The following is a 19,731-nucleotide window of genomic DNA, read 5'->3' as shown; positions in this document are numbered from 1 at the left end:
CGGGTGAATGTTAATATATGAATTTTCTGCTTTCCGATTTAAAAAGCATTACTTGACACAAATGACAGTTTTATATCTTCCACTTATCTTGTTGACTACATTGTCCGTTTTTTAGTATTTCTTTCAATTAAACATCTGCATTCATTTTTTTTTAATGATTTTTATGATTATGATTATTATAGGTTTATTTATTTTTTTCAGTGTAATTTTTCTCTGATGCTCTAAGTGCCGCTGTTGGTCAGTATGTTCGTGTTTTAAACACTCATTTTAGATCCTCCTCCACTTTCTGACATCATACAGTCTGCAGAATATCTCTCATTTCACACAGGCTCTTTCTAACATTGGATCATTAGACCATCGACTGGATCTTCTTTTTATATAACTGATATTTTACATCCTTTCTAAGTCCTTGGATAGTCTTCTCATGTATTAGAAGATTTGAATGATGTCGTTTCTTTGTTGTTTTTACGCCCAAAGAGGCGCATCTTCGACGCGGATTTCATCATGGCTAATGCAGCCTCTCGTGCTCTGCGTCTTTGTCATGGCCGTTGCGCGCGGCCAGGTCCGTTATTCTATTCCAGAGGAGATGACAAAGGGCTCGCTGGTGGGAAATATCGTTCAGGATCTCGGTTTGGATGTTAAGAGGCTGAAATCTGGTCGAGCGCGGATCTTTACGGAGGACAGTCGTGAGTACATCGGTCTGAATGTGGATAAAGGGACGCTGATAGTGAAAGAGAGGATAGATAGAGAGGAGCTGTGCGCGCAAGTGTCTCCCTGCTCCTTACATTTTCAGATCATTCTAGAAAACCCCATGGAGCTGCATAGAATTGATGTAGAAATATTAGATATTAACGATCATGCTCCTGTTTTTACTAGAAAAGAGATAAACTTTCAGATAAGTGAGCTTGCCGTACCCGGTGCTCGTTTTTCTTTAGACAGTGCGCACGATCCTGATGTAGGCTTGAATACGCTCCAAAGATATACTCTGATGCCAACTGATTATTTTTCATTGAAAGAGTTATCGCGCAATGATGGCACAAAATACGTAGAAATGATTCTGCAATCGCCGTTAGACAGGGAGAAAGATGAAGAACTGAAATTTACCCTCACGGCATTTGATGGAGGGAGCCCTCAAAAATCCGGAACAGTTAAAATAAGTGTCACAGTAATTGATGTAAACGACAATACACCCGCGTTTAGTCAGTCAGTGTACAGAGTTTCTTTAGCAGAAAATGCAGCGATAGGTACAGTAGTGCTGACAGTAAGTGCTACAGACAAAGACAAAGGAGCAAATGGTGAGGTGACATATTCGTTTTCACAAAGCTCTGGGAAAGACTTAGATCTTTTTAGAATCGATCAGAACACTGGGCAAATTTGCGTAAATGGACTGTTGGATTATGAAAAATCAAAGCAATACGAACTGAATCTTGAGGCCATGGATAAGGGAGGACTCACAGATAATAGTAAAGTGCTCATTGAATTGACTGACATTAATGACAATGCACCTGTTATCAGCCTTATCTCATTTTCCAGTCCCATCCCAGAGGATTCCGCCCCAGACACAGTGATTGCGATGCTCAACATCAAAGATATCGACTCCGGTAAAAACGGACAATTTAAATGCTTCGTTAATTCAGATTTGCCATTTCGCATCAAATCGTCTTCCTCAAGTTTCTACACTTTAGTTACTGAGCAGATTTTAGACCGTGAAAAAATGTCTGAATATAATATCACAATAACAGCTATTGATGAGGGCTCGCCATCTTTCTCTACTAATAAAACACTGACACTGAAAATCTCTGATGTCAATGACAACGCCCCAGTGTTTCAGCGTCAGTCATACACCGCATATGTGATGGAAAATAATTCCCCCGGAGTCTCTGTTTTATCTGTTAAAGCGCATGACAAAGACTCTGGCAATAACGCGCGTATTTCATATTTTCTAGAGGATGTTCTTGTGAATGGCGTCTCTGCCTCGACCTATATTTCAGTGAATGCAGAGAGCGGAGAGATTCTTGCTGTTCGTTCTTTTGATTATGAGCAAACAAAAGAATTTAACATTCGCGTAAAAGCGCAGGACGGAGGCTCTCCTCCTCTCAGCAGCAACGCGAGCGTGAAAATAATCATTCAGGACCAGAATGACAACGCGCCTCAGGTTCTGTACCCGGTCCAGTCAGGTGTTTCTGTGGTGGCTGAAATAGTGCCTCGTTCGGCAGATGTGGGTTATCTGGTGACTAAAGTGGTGGCTGTTGATGTGGACTCTGGTCAGAACGCCTGGCTCTCATATAAACTGCAGAAAGCCACAGACAGGGCGCTGTTTGAAGTGGGCTTACAGAATGGAGAAATAAGAACTGTACGCCAAGTGACAGATAAAGATTCTGTCAAACAAAGACTCACTGTTGTAGTGGAGGACAACGGGCAGCCCTCTCGATCAGCTACAGTCAATGTTAACGTGGCGGTGGCGGACAGCTTCCCTGAAGTGCTCTCGGAGTTCACTGACTTTACGCACGACAAGGAATACAACGACAACCTGACTTTCTATCTAGTCTTGGCCTTGGCTGTGGTTTCATTTCTCTTTATCGTGTCTATCATTGCCATACTGTCAGTCAAATGCTACAGATGGAGACGCGAGCGGATGTTTTATAAATCTGGAGCGAATCTTCCAGTTATTCCGTATTATCCGCCTCTTTACGCAGACGTAGGCGGCACAGGAACCTTAAAGCAAGTGTTTAATTATGAGGTGTGTGGCACTACTGACTCCAGAAAGAGTGATCTGAAATTTGTTCGACCTTATAGTCAGAGCATCATTAGTCTGGACGCCGGTGGAACACAGACACTGCAGCACATTCAGGAGCATAAACAGATATCCAGAGATACAGAAAATCAGGTGAGGTTTGAGGAATGAGATTGTGTTTATTTTAATTGTTTAATTAGTTTTGTTAATGCTTCATTTTAAAATATATTCTTATTTAGTGATGTGTTAAAGTGTACTATAAACATTGCGTACGGGCGTGAATGGAGTTTTACGCATTTGTGTATTTTCATTTTGACTTTCCACAAGAGGCTTTTGTCTATTTAAAAGTGAATACAATTATTTCAGCTTGTTTTGAAAAGAAACAAAGTGTTTTTCTCCACTGTAGGTCTTTTACAATGATGTGCGTAAAAGTGGATGTTTCCGCTTGCACCTTCCAGCACAGCACTACCCCAGTTTTCTTAAACACCTCTCATAACGCGCGTGTGATAAGCAATTTGCAGTTCTTAGATTGAACCCTAAGTGTCGCTGTTGGTTGATAAGGTAGATCTGGCTGATTTTATGCATCATACACGCCTTCTGTGCCACTTGGGCAGTGCATTTAGTACAAAGCCTTGCGCACCGCAAAATCTGGATGACGCATTTAACAGGAAATATAAATGCTTTGTTTCGTTTTTAGATTTCACTTTAATTATTAGAGATTTCTTCGCTGTCGAGTGGATATTTTATTTAATATTTTTGTGAAAGATAAATCGAAGCTCCACCATCAACATGAGAAGGAAGGATTGCCATTCTGCATGGCCGTCGTGTGTTCTGCTGTTCTGTGCACACTTTCTCTGTGGCGCGTACGGACAGGTCCGTTACTCCGTGCCAGAGGAGATGGCACCCGGTTCATTCGTCGGAGACATAGTTAAAGACCTAGGCCTTGAGCTTAAAAGGTTGACAACGGGGAAAGCGCGGATATTTACAGCAGGTGGCCGGGAATATGTTGAGCTGGACCGGGAGAAAGGGCACATCATTATTAAGGAGAGAATCGACCGGGAGCTTTTGTGCGCTGGTGCGGTATCAGCATGCAGTCTGAGCTTTGAAGTCATCTTAGAAAATCCCATCGAGCTCTATCGCATCACCATAGAAATATTGGATGTTAATGACAACAGTCCTGCATTTCCAAGAGGTGAAATTACATTGGAAATAAGCGAGTCTGCTTCTACAGGAGCGCGTTTTACCGTGGATAGCGCAGTTGATCCTGATGTCGGCATTAATAGCATTCAGAGTTATTCAGTTCATCCTACTGATCATTTTACACTAAAGACACAAAGTCGATCCGGCAGCAGTAAAAACGTCGAGCTTGTTTTGCAAACGCTTTTAGACCGAGAGAAGCAAGAACATTTATATTTGACTCTAACTGCTACAGATGGAGGCAACCCGAAACGCACTGGCACGGTAAAAATACACGTTATTGTTTTAGATATAAATGACAATGCCCCGGTTTTCCAAAAGGACACATACAGAATATCTATCCCAGAAAACACCGCAAAAGGATCGTTGCTGATTAATGTTAATGCAACCGATGCAGATACCGTCTCAAATGGACAAATTGGATATTATTTCGAACACACCACACCCAAAATTCGAGACCTGTTTTCTGTCGATCCATCTAGTGGTGAAATAAGATTGATAGGTGAGCTTGATTTTGAAGAGTCTTCAATACATGAGTTTAAAATTCAAGCTAAAGATCAGGGGGGGTTATCAGATTCTTCTGAGGTGATTGTGGAAGTAACAGACGTAAATGACAACACACCAAAAATGACGCTTATGTCTTTCTCTAACAGTATCCCTGAAAATTCACCACTTGGAACCGTAGTGGTCATGATAAATATACAAGACAGCGATTCTGAAGAAAACGGAAAGATTGCCTGTTTTATTGACAGAGACCTTCCGTTTAAAATCGAATCATCTTTGACTAATTATTACAGTATTGTCACGGACTCCGAGCTAGACAGAGAAGACATACCCGAGTATAATATTACCATTACAGCCAAAGACAGCGGCAGCCCTTCTTTGTTTAGTAAAAAGACATTGAACGTTAAGATCACTGATGTAAATGACCATGCACCGCAGTTTGAACAGGATTCATATAGTGCGTATGTGATGGAGAATAATTCGCCCTCTCTGTCTTTGTTCAGTGTTAAAGCGCATGACGCAGATTTGGGAGCGAACGCACGCGTATCCTACTTAATTTCAGATAATGATTTGAACGGCACACCAATTTCGTCTTTTGTTTCTATTAACTCTGACAGTGGGACGATTTATGCAACAAAATCGTTTGATTATGAACAATTAAAATCATTTACAATCACAGTAAAAGCGCAGGATGGAGGCTCTCCTCCTCTCAGCAGCAACGCGAGCGTGAAAATAATCATTCAGGACCAGAATGACAACGCGCCTCAGGTTCTGTACCCGGTCCAGTCAGGTGTTTCTGTGGTGGCTGAAATAGTGCCTCGTTCTGCAGATGTGGGTTATCTGGTGACTAAAGTGGTGGCTGTTGATGTGGACTCTGGTCAGAACGCCTGGCTCTCATATAAACTGCAGAAAGCCACAGACAGGGCGCTGTTTGAAGTGGGCTTACAGAATGGAGAAATAAGAACTGTACGCCAAGTGACAGATAAAGATGCTGTCAAACAAAGACTCACTGTTGTAGTGGAGGACAACGGGCAGCCCTCTCGATCAGCTACAGTCAATGTTAACGTGGCGGTGGCGGACAGCTTCCCTGAAGTGCTCTCGGAGTTCTCTGACTTTACGCACGACAAGGAATACAACGACAACCTGACTTTCTATCTAGTCTTGGCCTTGGCTGTGGTTTCATTTCTCTTTATCGTCTCTATCATTGCCATACTGTCAGTCAAATGCTACAGATGGAGACGCGAGCGGATGTTTTATAAATCTGGAGCGAATCTTCCAGTTATTCCGTATTATCCGCCTCTTTACGCAGACGTAGGCGGCACAGGAACTTTACAGCACGTGTACAATTATGAGGTGTGTGGCACCACTGACTCCAGAAAGAGTGACCTGAAGTTTTTGCGGCCCTCTAGTCAAAGTGTTTTAAACGTTGACTATGGCACGAGGACGGTGCCAAAGCAAAACAGGAATACAGAGGAACCAGATGTTAGTGCTGAGGTGAGAAGTCTTGCTCATACAGTATTTGGTCATTTAGTTTACACTTACACCCTTCTGAACATCATCACAATAGATCAGGCATTTATAACTTTGTTTCTGCGTGATCTTTTCTATCTATCATTATTGCTCAATTTCTTCAAATCAGCTGGTGTTTTGGTCATTTTAGTGGATGGATGAAGTTGGTTCTCCTGAAGTTCACACATTTGTCCTAGTAGAGGAACCACAGGTGTTGTTGTTGTTGTTTTCTTCATTGAACAGTAAGTATATTGTTTTAAAGGGTTGCAAGTGGCTTGATGTTTGTCATCTAGTGTGTTGACATTCATATTCAGTGTGCCTTAAGTATCTAAATCATTTTTGGATCAACTGTATGTTCTTGTGTTAGGCCCAGAAAGAAAATTCAGTGGAATATAAAGTGTGGAAATAACATTCTTAATCACTCCTTTAGAATGCCTCAGCTGGTGTTGACCCAAGAGGAGAAACAGGAAATGTGCTCTGATTTCACAGACTGAAGAGTCGCGGGGGAGGGGTTGTGTGTGAGGCGAAGCTAATGCAACACAATAACATCCAAACCGATTACTTGCTTTATCAGATGAAGAATAATTAGCAAAGCAACTGTATGCATTCTCAGATATATCAGATTTAGTTTCATCAGAATTGTGATGGTGTGAGAGAGATGGAGAAGGACAAATGCTGCAGGAAGAACAGGGACACCGCACACTATTCTTTCATTCACTGACCCATTTTCTGCTTCACACACACATTATTGCCCTGATCATGCAGTGGCACTAAAACATGTACTGATACACACCCAGTTCAAATTATTTGAGGAGAAAAGGCAATTATGTAATGGTGAACAAGATGAAGCATGAGTGGAGAGAGAGAACACAAGTGCGCACTCAGTATCTCTAGAAGACCACTGCAATGCGATGCTGGCAGCCATTTTGAGCATCTACACAACTGCGCAGTTCTGTACATACAGACAGACAGTATAGAAGATGAAGATGAGGGAAAATGAATTGTATGCAGACAAATTAGTGACAGAGAGAAACTCAAGACATGACTTATTTCAGCATTGTAAGAGCTGATAAACGAGTCAGTTGTAATATAAATGTAAAAAAAAAAAAGTCTGAATTTGTTTACTATTGTGTTCGACAACACAGCTATCATAAATGAGCTTATATCAAATTTAGAAGTGACCATGTTTTTTCCGCTCTTGCCATCAATAACAGACAAGCACACATTAAGTTGTATCATCACTCATCTTATATCTTGTTCCCCTCTGAAATGCATCATATTACAAAAGTAAATGTGGTACTAAGAGCCATTTTATGTTGACTTCAACTTTCTAGCGTGTATATTTTGGTTTATTTTCCAGTGTTCTCTACTAGCTGCTCTTTGATAGACTCTGCAGCCTCTGTGGAGCCTCTGCAGCACATTAAAGAGGAGCTGTGTAAAGAGAGACATGTGCTCGTCAGATGTTCTGCTACTACAGGAAGTCGCCACGTTTTAGCCACAGTTTTAGTGCCTTTTTTCATGCTATTATGTCTGTGTCTTTATGAAATGAAAAGGAGTTTAAATGTCTTTAGCATTGACCTGAATTACATGCAAGGTCACGCATGCACTAACACATGAGTGTTTGTGTGTGGTGCACACATCCGCACTTCTTCATTTGTGACCGTGTGAACCGTTAGCCTCTTTGCCTTGAATGTCCCACATCTGGACTTCATTTCTCTAATCTTCAGTTCCTGGACTTGTTAGTGCCTTTTCTTTAATGTGCACCATAAACCCATATGCTCTTGAGCTTTGAGGAGCTGTTTCCTCACAAATCACTGCAATGAGCTTCTCGCTTCAAAGCATTCTTTATTGGCAGATTGCCACTGTATAAAAGCCAGTATGAAAGGTCAAGGGTACTGTTTAATATATATATACTATAACTAACATGGCTACGTTGGATTGTTTTTAGGTTACACTTTCTTTTGCAGTACTCATGAGAAAAGTTTTAATGTGTACTTAAGGTGTACTTACCTGAGAAAATACTGGAGTTAGGAGTAGGTTCAGGGTTAGTATCTAGTTATTACACAGTTATTATAATTACTGTAATAAGTACATTGTATGTATTTGGGACAGGACTGTGAAATAAAGTGCTAGCGTTTTATAACTTGAGTGCGTTCTGTCAGGTGTGTGTATGCTTTACATTACACTAGGAATAAATATGCTAGGTAAAGCTATCAAAGTGAGGTGTTTAAAAGCTTAAAACGTCTTATATAAATGTTTTAGTATGCTTATATTTTGCTTGTGGTTATAAAACATTACATATCTTTGCAAGAAAAACAGATTGTTACGTGTCTCTTGAGTTTATAGTGTAAGAGTTTCAGCTTTATTTTGTGTTCTTTAAAGCTTCTCACATCTCTACTTAAGAAGTCTCTCCTGAGCTTTGTGAACAGGTGTGGCTCTCAGAGAAGATTAATATGGGATGATCGTTGATTCGGAGAGGAATGCTGTTATTTAAAGTGCACATGCTCTCATATACATGTAATACAGTTCATACAGAGTCATGCTGATCTGGGACATCCATGTGAATCATTCTGTGTGAGATTGTGCATATTGATTTGTTGGTTTATACCGTGTGTGTGTGTGTGTGTGTGTGTGTGTGTGTGTGTGTGGCCTGCAGCACACTGATCCTCTGAAAGGATTAGACTGGGTTTATCAAGGCCAGTGAGACAGTAGGACAGAAACACACACACACACACACACACACAGTGACAGCAAACTAAAGCCATGATGCAAAGCTATTCACACTGGTTGATTAGGTTTCTTATATCTGAGAGTGGGGCGTTTCTTTATGATTTACTTTGCTTCCTGTTAATGTCAGATGCAAATATAATTATTTATCATAAAAACAAAGTATTCTTAGAATTATTTCGAATTTTCTATATAGTGTTCTTGACTCAGTTTTTAAAGAACTCTTTGACAAAAAGGTTCCATAAAAGTTGAAATGTCTTAAATGAGCGTAATACTTAAATGTTTAACAGGTTATTTCATTTTTTTCTAGTGATAAAATATGTAAACAAGCTATTTAATTTATAATATGCTAATTAAAACAAAATGAATCAAATAAAACTGAATAGAATGTTCATGATGTTCCAAGGTTCCATATAAAACCTTTTCTTCTAAGACTGTAAAGTGTTATTGTTTGATTCATTTTATTTTATATGTATATCAAGTGTCTCATCTCTCTGTACAAGAGAAGCTGTCTTTCCCTCATGTGTATTTCTCTCCATCCTTTCACCCATTTCTCCCCTCCCCCTCTCCATCTGCACCGCCTGCAGTCATTATCTGATGTATTTGTGAGTTCTACATGGTCAGCGTGAAAGAAAACCCCCCAAAACATGCATATAATTCCCTCACAAGCCCTTACATTCTGCTTGTAGTAACAGATTTCGAGCTTTGTTTGGTGCATTAGCATAAATTACATTAGTTTGTGCTTAAGTATGAAGTGGTGTTAAATTTCCGATGTTTTTGTGGAGGATAACTATCATTTGTTCTGTGTTTATGTCATAAATGCCCTCTGCCTTCTCCTCTTCCTCTCCTGGCCCAATTCCCATCCCTTGGTGGGATGGTGTTGCCACAGCAACAGGCTGACTCACAGGCAGGGCTGTACCATTATTCTGGAGTCCACAGGGGGGCAGTGAAAGGTTCAGGGCTGGATGTGATGTGGTGAGCGGCTGCTGAAGGCCTAAAGACTCCCCTGTCATGGATGGAGGCATGAAGCCACCAGAGATTCTGGGTTAATGTGTTGGGGGAAGGGACAAGCGTGTGTGTTTTTATAGGGAGCATGATTGCATCAGTGAGAGCTTGAAATTCTGTTATAAGCTAAACATATTTTCTCATTATTCTCATTGTGATTGTTCAAGAGGATATATATCTCTTATTAATTCTTCTACAGTAATATTTTATTGTACCCCATTTGTTCTAAAATAGTATGTTAAATAAGAGTTTGAGAGATTTTATCAGGACCTTACCACATTGTGCACAACTTCATGTCTCTAATAAAATTACATTTTACAAAATATATTGCCAGAGACAACAGCTCATACCTTTATGAGTACTGTTGTCATTGTGAGGGCAATATTTTTTTCTGCATTTTCATCTGCTGTCCTCATAGCAACGTGTGTGTGTGTGTGTGTGTGTGTGAGAGAGAGAGGGGAGATATGGAGGTTTGAATTATTAATATCTGAAGCTGCTGCTCATCAGATGTGTTTGATTTCTCTCAACATTCTCTCTTTTCTCCTTTCTCTTTTCATAAAGCTTTCTGTCTGACTCACGTAAACAAATGTTCATGTATTTGTGCTCTTGCTGAAGTGTCTAGATCTGCTGAAGGTTTGGTAAGTATGAGGGTCCTGCACACGTCTGCTGTTGCATCACTCTAATCAAATCTGTGTTTCTTCTTCTTTTTCATGTCCATGTTGCTGCTGATGCTGTGATATCTTCTCCTCCTGCTCATGTGTCTGATCCATACCTGTGTCTGCAAATAAAGGTAAGAGTTTCATTGAAGACACACACACATGTATCACCCAATTGTGTGCTTGTTTCATTTATAAAATGCATTCTACTCATACCCCACATTTTATTATTCCACTTCTAAAGGTAGATCTAAGCATAGATTTGTTTTCTACAGCTACTCGGATATTTTGCATTTTATAATGTACGCTACTAGTCAACAGTTTGGACACACATTAATTTGTTTCTCATTATCTTAAAATAATTTTAATTAATCTAAAGGCTTCTACTTAAATGCCTGCTGTTAGTCTTGTAGATACATTTAAATTGTGTCTCTGTATGAATGTCTTTATAAAACATTTTTAAATGTACAGTATGTATTTATTTATTTATTATTTTAAATTGACGAGCAGATGCTAAAGGAAATGTATATTCTAGAAAATAATAAGAAATAAATTGGTGTGTCCAAACTTTTCTCTGCGCTTAAACCCTATAAATCTTATATAAGTTTTTCACACTTTCTCGTGATATTCACCTGTGAAAGGTGTAATTTCCACATTGTTTCTGCTTTTCTGGGGTTTTTTTTTTAATAGTGTACTGTGGAATATTTAAAAAGGAGCAACCTACAGCTGAAATAGTTTATACTTTAGAAAATGTAAACTTTAAGATTTTCAGCATCTGTGCAATTTAACTGGGACTGTTGTATAATGCAGCTGTCTGGGTATGTGTGTAGTTAGTCTGTGTGATACTAAAAGACTGCTTTGTTGTTTGGATCGAGGTTGATTTCTTTGTATAAAGAGGTGGCTGACTTGTTTACTGAGAGCTGATTTGATTACGTGCGTGTGCGTGTGTGTGAGAGAGAAGCAGATGGCTCGGTTGGCTGTGAGTATAAGCAGGCGTTTAGCTGAGCGGCGCTGTCCGCCACTGTAGTGCTGAAACGGGCTCTTGCATCCTTTTCCTTCTCTATAGCTCTAATAACAACATTTGAGATCCGCTCTCTCTCTCACACACACCTCTCACTTGCTTTTTATATAGCTTTAAGTTTTGTATTTATCATTAATCGTTTTATTTTATTTATTTGTATTAATTGTTTGGACTGTTTTCGTGTCCTTTATGCATAAACGTGTATGTGCGCATGTAATGGACTGTGATTTCCGCTCGCCCCTCCCCTCCTGCTACTGAACACACGCGCAGAGCTGCAGTTCATGAACTCACCACAGGGCGGCGGTCAAGATAACGCACTGACACGTGCAGCTGTCAGTCACATGGTTATAATTTAACATACAAGCTTTAAGAGGTCTACAAATATATAATCTGTACTCAATTAAAGATTTATTAGCATCATATGGTATTAGTTTTACACTAATTATTAATATTTAAAGAAAGCAATGAATAGCAACCAAATAATAATACAAATAATGGGTAAAACTTTACAATAAGGTTCATTAGTTAACATTAGTTCATGTATTTACTAAAATGAAATAACCATGAGCAATACATTTGTTACTGTATTTGTTAATCTTCTGTAAATCCATCTGTTCATTATTTGTTCATGTTAATTCACAGTGCATTAACTACTGTTAACAAGAATTTAATAAAGTATTGGTAAATGTTGAAATTAACATTAACTAAGATTAATAAATGCTGTGTATGTGCAGTTCATTATTAGTTCATGCTAACTAATGTAGTTAACTAATGTTAACTTATTGTAAAGTGTTACCAAATAATGTTTAATATGAATATCGACATAGTTTAATAATGTTGGATAAATATAAATAATTATAGCAGAATAATGATATATTTATATAAATTTGATTTATATAATTATAATATTAACACTTTACAATAAGGTTTCATTTGTCAACATTAGTTAATGTATTAACTAACATGAACTAACCATGTGCATTACATTTGTTATTGTTTTTGTTCATATTTTCTAACATTAGTTTATAAAAATCCAGCTGTTCATTGTTCATATTACTTCACAGTGCATTAATTAATGTTAACAGATACACCTTTGATTTTAATAGAGTATTAGTAAATTTTGAAATTAACATTAACAAAGTAATTATGCTATTGAAGTGCAGTTCATTATTAGTTCATGTTAACTAATGAAACATCATTGTAAAGTTTGTGTATATATATATATATATATATAGTTATAGTTATTGTATAGTTATAGTTACTGTATGTTGTTATACAATCATTTTAATATAATTTTTGTAGGTTATTATTATTATTATTATTATTATTATTATTATTATTATGAAATAGCAGAACTGCACTGACCAAGACATTCATCCAGCCCTTCCTTACCGAACCATTTCACATGGAGCAGAGAGCATGGACTTAACGAGCATTGATGCGACATTCACACATAGTGACTTTAAACCTGAGAACATTTCTTTAAGCCTATATACTTATATATTAGTTATATTAATTCTAAAACTATTTATTAATTAGTGCATATCCTAAATATATTTTTTAATTCCTAATAAATATTTATATATTTATGAAATATATAAACCTAATATATATATATATATATATATATATATATTAAAATAAACAAAATAAACAAAATTAAAATAATAAAAATAAACAGAAGATCTGTCTTACAACGAAGCACTTTTGTTAATCAAATGTAGTGGTATAAAGAGGGGAAAAGAAAATCACTCTTGTTGAAACTGCGCCGTCTAGTGGCCTGTCGTTGTAGTAAGTTGTAGACGTGAAGAGTGTTGTAGAGTTTGGTTTTTATTCTATATATTAAATCGCCCTGATATAATTTCTCGCCACTTGCTTATCATTATAAAACATATAATCGCGTATTTATTACCGTGAAACGCAATACTGCCTGTGTTGTCAGTATATGTGTTCAGTGGTTGTGTGGTCTGTGGCCGTGTTCTCAAACTGGCCGCATTTCTTTCAGGATTTAATACTGTTTATCTGGGCTCGTAAATATTTTAAACCACATGCCATGGGATCACAGGCTTGTGTGCTGGAAACAGGTCGACCTGAGCTGTGAAAGCTTCTCCACGCTCTAGGGGAAGTGCGTGGGTCTCACTCTCTCTATGTGTGAGTGTGTGTGTGTGATAGGACGGGCCTCTTTGTGACTCAGTCTCCGCCCTGTTACACAGCGGAGGCGCAGCTAATTCAGGGAGTTTGGGAGAAGAGCTGGATGGAGGACTGTTTTTTCCTCCCGTGTTATTTCCCGAAAGGTTTACAGCCATCATGAAGTATGTTAAACTTCTTTATTCACTCCGCGCGATTTGGATTGCGTTACGCACGACATCGTAGCGCCGCTTTAACTGGAATATGGATTCTATAAGACGGAAAAGTTGAAACTTTTCCCTTCCCCGGATCGCTCATAATGGAGCGGAGACGCTCGTGGCCCGCGCTCTGCCTCGCGCTCTCCCTCATGCACCTCTCAATCGCGTCTGGTGAGCTCCGTTATTCGGTACCGGAGGAACAGAAGCCGGGGTCTGTCGTTGGGAATATAGCGAGAGATTTGGGTCTCAGCACCACGAGGATTACTGAAAGAAACCTACAGGTCATGTCGGAATCTAACGCGCAATTTTTCGAGGTAAATCCTAACGGTGTCTTAGTTATTAGAGAGACGATAGATAGGGAGCGCATGTGCGCGTTAAGTTCGACTTGCTCTTTGCACCTTCAAATAATTCTTCAGAACCCTATAGAAATCCACAGAGTTCTTGTTCAGATTGACGATGTGAACGACAACGCGCCGCAGTTTCCAAACGTGAATTCATCACTCGAGATTTCGGAGGCGACCGCTCCGGGAACGCGATTCCGTTTGGAAAGCGCACGCGATCCCGATGTGGGCATCAACTCCCTGCGCACGTACAGCCTCTCTTCGAGCGACTTTTTTGTTTTAAACGTGGAGACTAAAAGCGACGGCACTAAAATTCCAGAGCTCGTCCTGGAAAAGACTTTGGATCGTGAGACACAGGCCGCGTTTCGCCTCTCGCTCACGGCCGTGGACGGAGGACAACCGGAGAAATCCGGAACCACACTCCTGCTTATTAGGGTGCTGGACGTCAATGACAACGCGCCCGTGTTTGACGAGCCGGTGAAAAGGGTTAGTCTCTTGGAAAACTCTCTTCCAGGTACACTTGTGACAAAACTGAATGCCACTGATGTAGACTCTGGGATAAATGGGAAAATATCCTACTTGTTCAGTAAATACACACCAGAGAGAATCCTTAAAATGTTCAGCGTTGATTCTACATCAGGGGAAATCCGTGTTGTGGGGGATGTGGATTATGAGGAAGCAAATGTGTATGACATCACGGTTCAAGCCCGGGACGGAGGCTCTCCCGCCATGGAGGGATCATGCAACATCAAAGTGGAAATAATCGATGTGAATGATAACACTCCGGAGGTGACGCTGACCTCCCTGACCAGCCCCATCCGGGAGGATGCCGAAACCGGCACTGTCATTGCCTTGATCAGTGCAAAAGACTTAGATTCTGGGGACAACGGGAAAGTGACACTTAGAGTATCTCATGGACTTCCGTTTAAATTAAAGTCAGCGTTTGGCGAACACTACACACTCGTGACCGACGGACGTCTAGACAGAGAGGCCGTTGATGAGTACACTGTTGTTGTCACGGCGACCGACTCCGGCTCGCCTCCTCTATCCTCCCAGAAGATGTTTGCGGTCCGTCTGTCAGATGTGAATGATAATGCTCCAGTGTTCTCGCAGAACTCCTACTCAGTGGATGTAGCTGAAAATAACGCTCCTGTCACTCCGATAGTAAGCGTTTCGGCTTCAGATCCAGATGTGGGCGACAACGCCCGGCTGTCTTACTCCATCCTACCGACCAGCATCCACGGCGGCCCCGTCTCCTCATACGTCTACATAAACCCAGAGAATGGGAACATCTTCACCATGCGCTCTCTGGACTACGAGCAGATGAACGCGTTTAAGATCGAGGTTCAGGTGCGTGATGCCGGATCCCCTCCGCAAGCGTCTAATGTAACCGTGCACGTTTTCGTGGTCGACCAGAACGACAACCCTCCCGTCGTCCTTTATCCCATCCACTCTGAAGAAGACGGGCTCCAGCTGACCGTCCCACACGCCGCCCCCGTCGGACACCGCGTGAACAAGATCGTGGCCGTCGACCCCGACAGCGGTCACAACGCGTGGCTCTTCTACAGCATCGCTCCCGGGGACGATTCCTCACTGTTTCACATCGAACCGCACACGGGAGAACTGCGCACTACACAGAAACTCATGGACGATGAACAGGGTGGTAAAACTCACCCGGCTTACAGCTTCGTGGTGGTTGTGCGAGACAACGGAGAGCCAGCTCTGTCCACTAGCGTTTCGGTCACGGTTACCATAGAGGAGAAAAGCGCAGACAAATCTACAGACTTCCGAATCATCCAACAGAAGGGGACTGGAATGACGGACGCCACGTTGTACCTCATAATCGCCCTGGGTTGTGTGACTTTGGTGTCGCTGTTGACTATGGCGGTGCTCTTGGTACGGTGCATCAGGCACAAGGATGGTTCGACGTGCTGCTATTCCAGGACGGGTTTCCGTTCCCGGCACACTTACCACCAGAGAGCCCACAAGGACCTCCACCTCCAGCTTAACACTGATGGACCCATTAGATATATGGAGGTGGTGGGAGGGCCTCAAGATCCTCACACACGGACCTACAGGCCCTGCTACTCAACGCTCTCCAGCAGGAGCGACTTTGTGTTTGTCAAGACTCCCATGTTGAGTCATAACAACACACTAAACATGACTTTGACTAGGAAGCACTTAATGAACTCAGCCAATGAGGTGAGGGCATACTCCCACAGCCAATCAATGTTGTGTGACTAATGAATTTTCTCTTTATTCTGTCTCTTCTGCTCACCAAGGCTGTATTTGATTAAAAATACAGTAAAAAAAAAAGAGTAATATTGTGAAATATTACAATTTTAAAATGTCATTTATCCCTGAATTTTCAGCATCATTACTCCAGTCTTCAGTGTCACATGATCCTTCAGAAATCATTCTAATATGATTTGATGCTCAAGAAATATTTCTGATCTTTATCAGTGTTGAAAGCAGTTGTGTTGCTTCATATTTTTGCGGATATGGTTATAGTTTCCTTTTCCCCCCTCAATTCTTTGGCAAATAGAACGCTCAAAAAGAAAAGCATTTATTTAATAGAAATCAAACATGTTTCTTGAGCAGCAAATCAGCATATTAGAATGATTTCTGAAGGATCATGTGACACTGAAGACTGGAGTAATGATGCTGAAAATACAGCTTTGATCACAGGAATAAATTACATTTGACAATATATTCACATAGAAAACATTTGTTTTAAACTGTAAAAATATTTCACAATATTGCTATTTTTACTGCATTTTTTGAGCAAATAAATGTAGCCTTGGTTAGCAGAAGAGACTTCTTTCAAATACTTTTTTTTTTTGTTTGTTTAATCATAATGATTCCAAGCTTTTGACAGGTAGTGTAGGTGGAAAATAATTTCGGGTAATGTTTCAACCTCAGGGCTGATTATTACTGACGTCGAAGCCTCTTTTGTGTTTTCTCTAGTTTCTCAATGTTTTAGGAGCATATGATGCAGCCGGGTAATGTGTTAAATATTCTTCAAGTGTACGTCATAGTGCAGTTTTTATGTTTTGGCAACTGGCTTCCAAAAACTGCAATAGACTGGCAGGGTGTGAGTCCTGTGACTCAACAGGAAGAGGGAGGAAGAACAGAGAAAAGATGAAAAGTGGGAACACAAAGGAAAAGAGTGTGGATAAATTAGAACAAAAAGAAAAGCATTTAGCAAAGTCTGGATGGTGTCAGACAAGAAGGGAGGAGAAAATTAAGACGCAGTAAGGAAAGAGGCTTAGAGAGTATTGGAATAACATGAACTTTGGGATTTTAGAGTTGGAAACATGGTTGTCAGAGGGGAAAAAACAGATTTAGATTAGTGATAAAATCCAATGTAAAACCTGGGTCCTGAAGCAAAAACATTTGAGAACTGTTTTTGCTTCAAGACCCAGATTTTAGTGGGATGCATGTACCAAAACTGTTTATCGTACAAAAGTTTACAAAAATGTCTTCTGGTTCCCAACTGATGTGTCACGGACAGCTGGGAAAATCCATGCTAAATGCAAGTAATAAATGAAGCTAATCTCGTATATCCAAACTATACATGGTTATATGAGATTAGTTGCATTTTATTAAGTTTTATTTTACCCTGCTGTCCGTGAGCAATCATCTGAGAGGTTGAGGTGGAAGACATGAAGCAAACAGATATAGAGCAGACATCAAGAACTTACAGAACAGAAACTCTAAAGCGAGGTTGAAAGAGACATGGACAACAGATGGACAGGAAGAGGAACAGACCGACAGATAGAAGCGAGCGTTTGGATGGGGGAAGGAAAAGGCGGGAATTTGACGAATGAAGAGAGAGAAAGAGGAAGTAGGTTGTGGAAGAAAGAGGTGGAGGAATAACAGGATTCCAGAGGCCATTCATTGACCCCTGACTTCCTGTTGTGCTGAACTCATTTTATCGATTCCATACGTCTGAGTCATGTGACCTACTGTGTGTGTGTGTGTGTGTGTGTGTGTGTGTGTGTGTGTGTGTGTGTGTGTGTGTGTGTGTGTGTGTGTGTGTGAGCGTGTCACATCTGGGTTATCCCATAGGCAACTGTGATTTATAATTCTCATTTCCATGAACTCTTGAGTAGGAATTGTCAGTTTATATGTGCAAGTTTCTCCTTGTGTCTATGGCACGTGAAGTAGTTATTTGTAGAGATTTGGGCAAGTGTGATATGAGTTTGCTGTTCGATGAAGCTGAGTTCCTCTATAATCTCCTGTGTTTATATCTATGGAGGGATGAGCCTGAGAAATGGAGATTTTCCTCTTTTTCTTTCTCCCATTCTGGACATAATGTCCCATCTCTAAGTCTCTTGAGAGTCATTCTGTCTCTCGGGTCGCTGGGCTGCCATCTGGCTCCGGTATCATGACGCGTGCTGTGTGTGTGTGTGTGTGTGTGTGTGTGAGAGAGAGAGAGAGAGAGAGAGAGAGAGAGAGAGAGGTGGGCATGTGAGTTTCAATAGAAATGGAAGAATCCCTAATGGACCTGAGGTCAGAAAGAGGGGTGTGTGTGTGGTCCTGTTTATTACTATTCTTCTTGTTTTACACCTTTTCTATTTCGCCCCATCAATAAAACCTTCTCGACTTTCATTTTCCTTTTCTCATCTTCTTCCATCTTGATCATATTGTGCTTTAAAAATGTTTCATGATCAAATTTCTTGCATTTTCATGAAAAATAAGCACAGTTTACTCACAATTCTCATTACTGTAAAGCAAACCACAATATTCATTAAACTCAAAAGTAGTTTCTTTATTTACAACAAAGAAAACTTTTGAGGAAATGTGCTTAACTGTGAAAATGAACTCAGATGTTCCTAAAATGACACTTCATCTGTTTGAATGCCAATATTTCTGTAAAAACACCAGTTAAATAAATGCGTGGCAGGTTTATGAGGCATCAATCTACCTCTGACCAACACACTTCATGCGATTTGTTACTTTCTGCAGTCATGTTATGACAGAAAACATATTTCATGACTTTCTGCCAGATTTGTCCATGTTTTCAGATTAACCCATTTCACTGATCTCTCTGATCGTGTTGCCATTGCTTTTCTCTGAAGCACTTTTAGTGTCCTACTTTTATTCTTTTCTAGCTTTGACCGTCCTGGGGTGCGTTTCCCGTACAACTATATAGCTCGCTGCTTAACTACCATAGTACGATGCATCGTTGGAGAAATCAACTAGCTAGTCACGACTGTTTCCCGAAACCGTATGTCGCAAAGTATCGTTCAACCACGTTGGTTTATGACGTCTCGCACGTGGTGGACTAATAACTTATTTGAATTAATCTGTTTGAGATCGAATTAACGCTAGATTTTGTCATATAAGTTACAGACATGACATCTGAAGACCATTTCTAATTGTTCTCAGTTATTTTGCTTTATTACCAGACTCAATATTTGGCTTGTTATTACGTAGTAGAGCACGTTCGCACATGCGCAGTCTTCAAAAACGGTGCTTTAAATCTCTTGACAAACTAAAAGACGTAAATTACATTTGTATGTATTCTAAATAAATAACACGGGTTGTACTGAATGTCAGCTTGCTTATTTTGCTAAAGATAAGGATTTATTCAGTCTACATCTCCTGTAAACTAGAAACTATGCTTCTAACCACAGCTCGAGAGCTGTCGTTCCAGCCACACAAGTTTGCGATGCTGTTTGCGAAC

At 40.2% G+C, this 19,731-nt stretch overlaps 2 protein-coding genes across 10 annotated transcripts in view; both read left to right on the top strand.

Annotated features, from left to right (window-relative positions):
- LOC311303879 (protocadherin gamma-A11-like) overlaps window positions 1-19,731 on the top strand; it is a gene marked incomplete at its 5' end in the record, with an annotated part of 224,513 nt that overhangs the window by 189,418 nt on the left and 15,364 nt on the right. The window contains one exon of one of the 9 annotated variants that reach the window (XM_084430615.1): window positions 18-2,887. The exons of 7 other annotated variants lie outside the window; for them this stretch is intronic. In XM_084430615.1, coding sequence (XP_084286741.1) covers window positions 443-2,887 — 2,445 coding nt within the window. Of the gene's footprint in view, window positions 1-17; window positions 2,888-13,538; window positions 16,242-19,731 lie in introns of those variants that run through there. One more of the 9 variants, XM_084430616.1, reaches the window with a different exon arrangement.
- Window positions 3,286-5,903, top strand: LOC311303912 (protocadherin gamma-A12-like). Its single transcript, XM_084430661.1, is given in 2 exon segments — window positions 3,286-5,753; window positions 5,756-5,903. Coding segments are annotated over 2 exon segments (2,262 nt in total). The 5' UTR covers window positions 3,286-3,523; the 3' UTR covers window positions 5,788-5,903.

Source organism: Rutilus rutilus (genome assembly GCF_951802725.1).
Source record: "Rutilus rutilus genome assembly, chromosome: 14".
Taxonomy (NCBI): Eukaryota; Metazoa; Chordata; class Actinopteri; order Cypriniformes; family Leuciscidae; genus Rutilus; species Rutilus rutilus.
The sequence above is the reverse complement of the archived record's forward strand: the minus strand, read 5'-3'. Positions and strand labels throughout refer to the sequence as shown.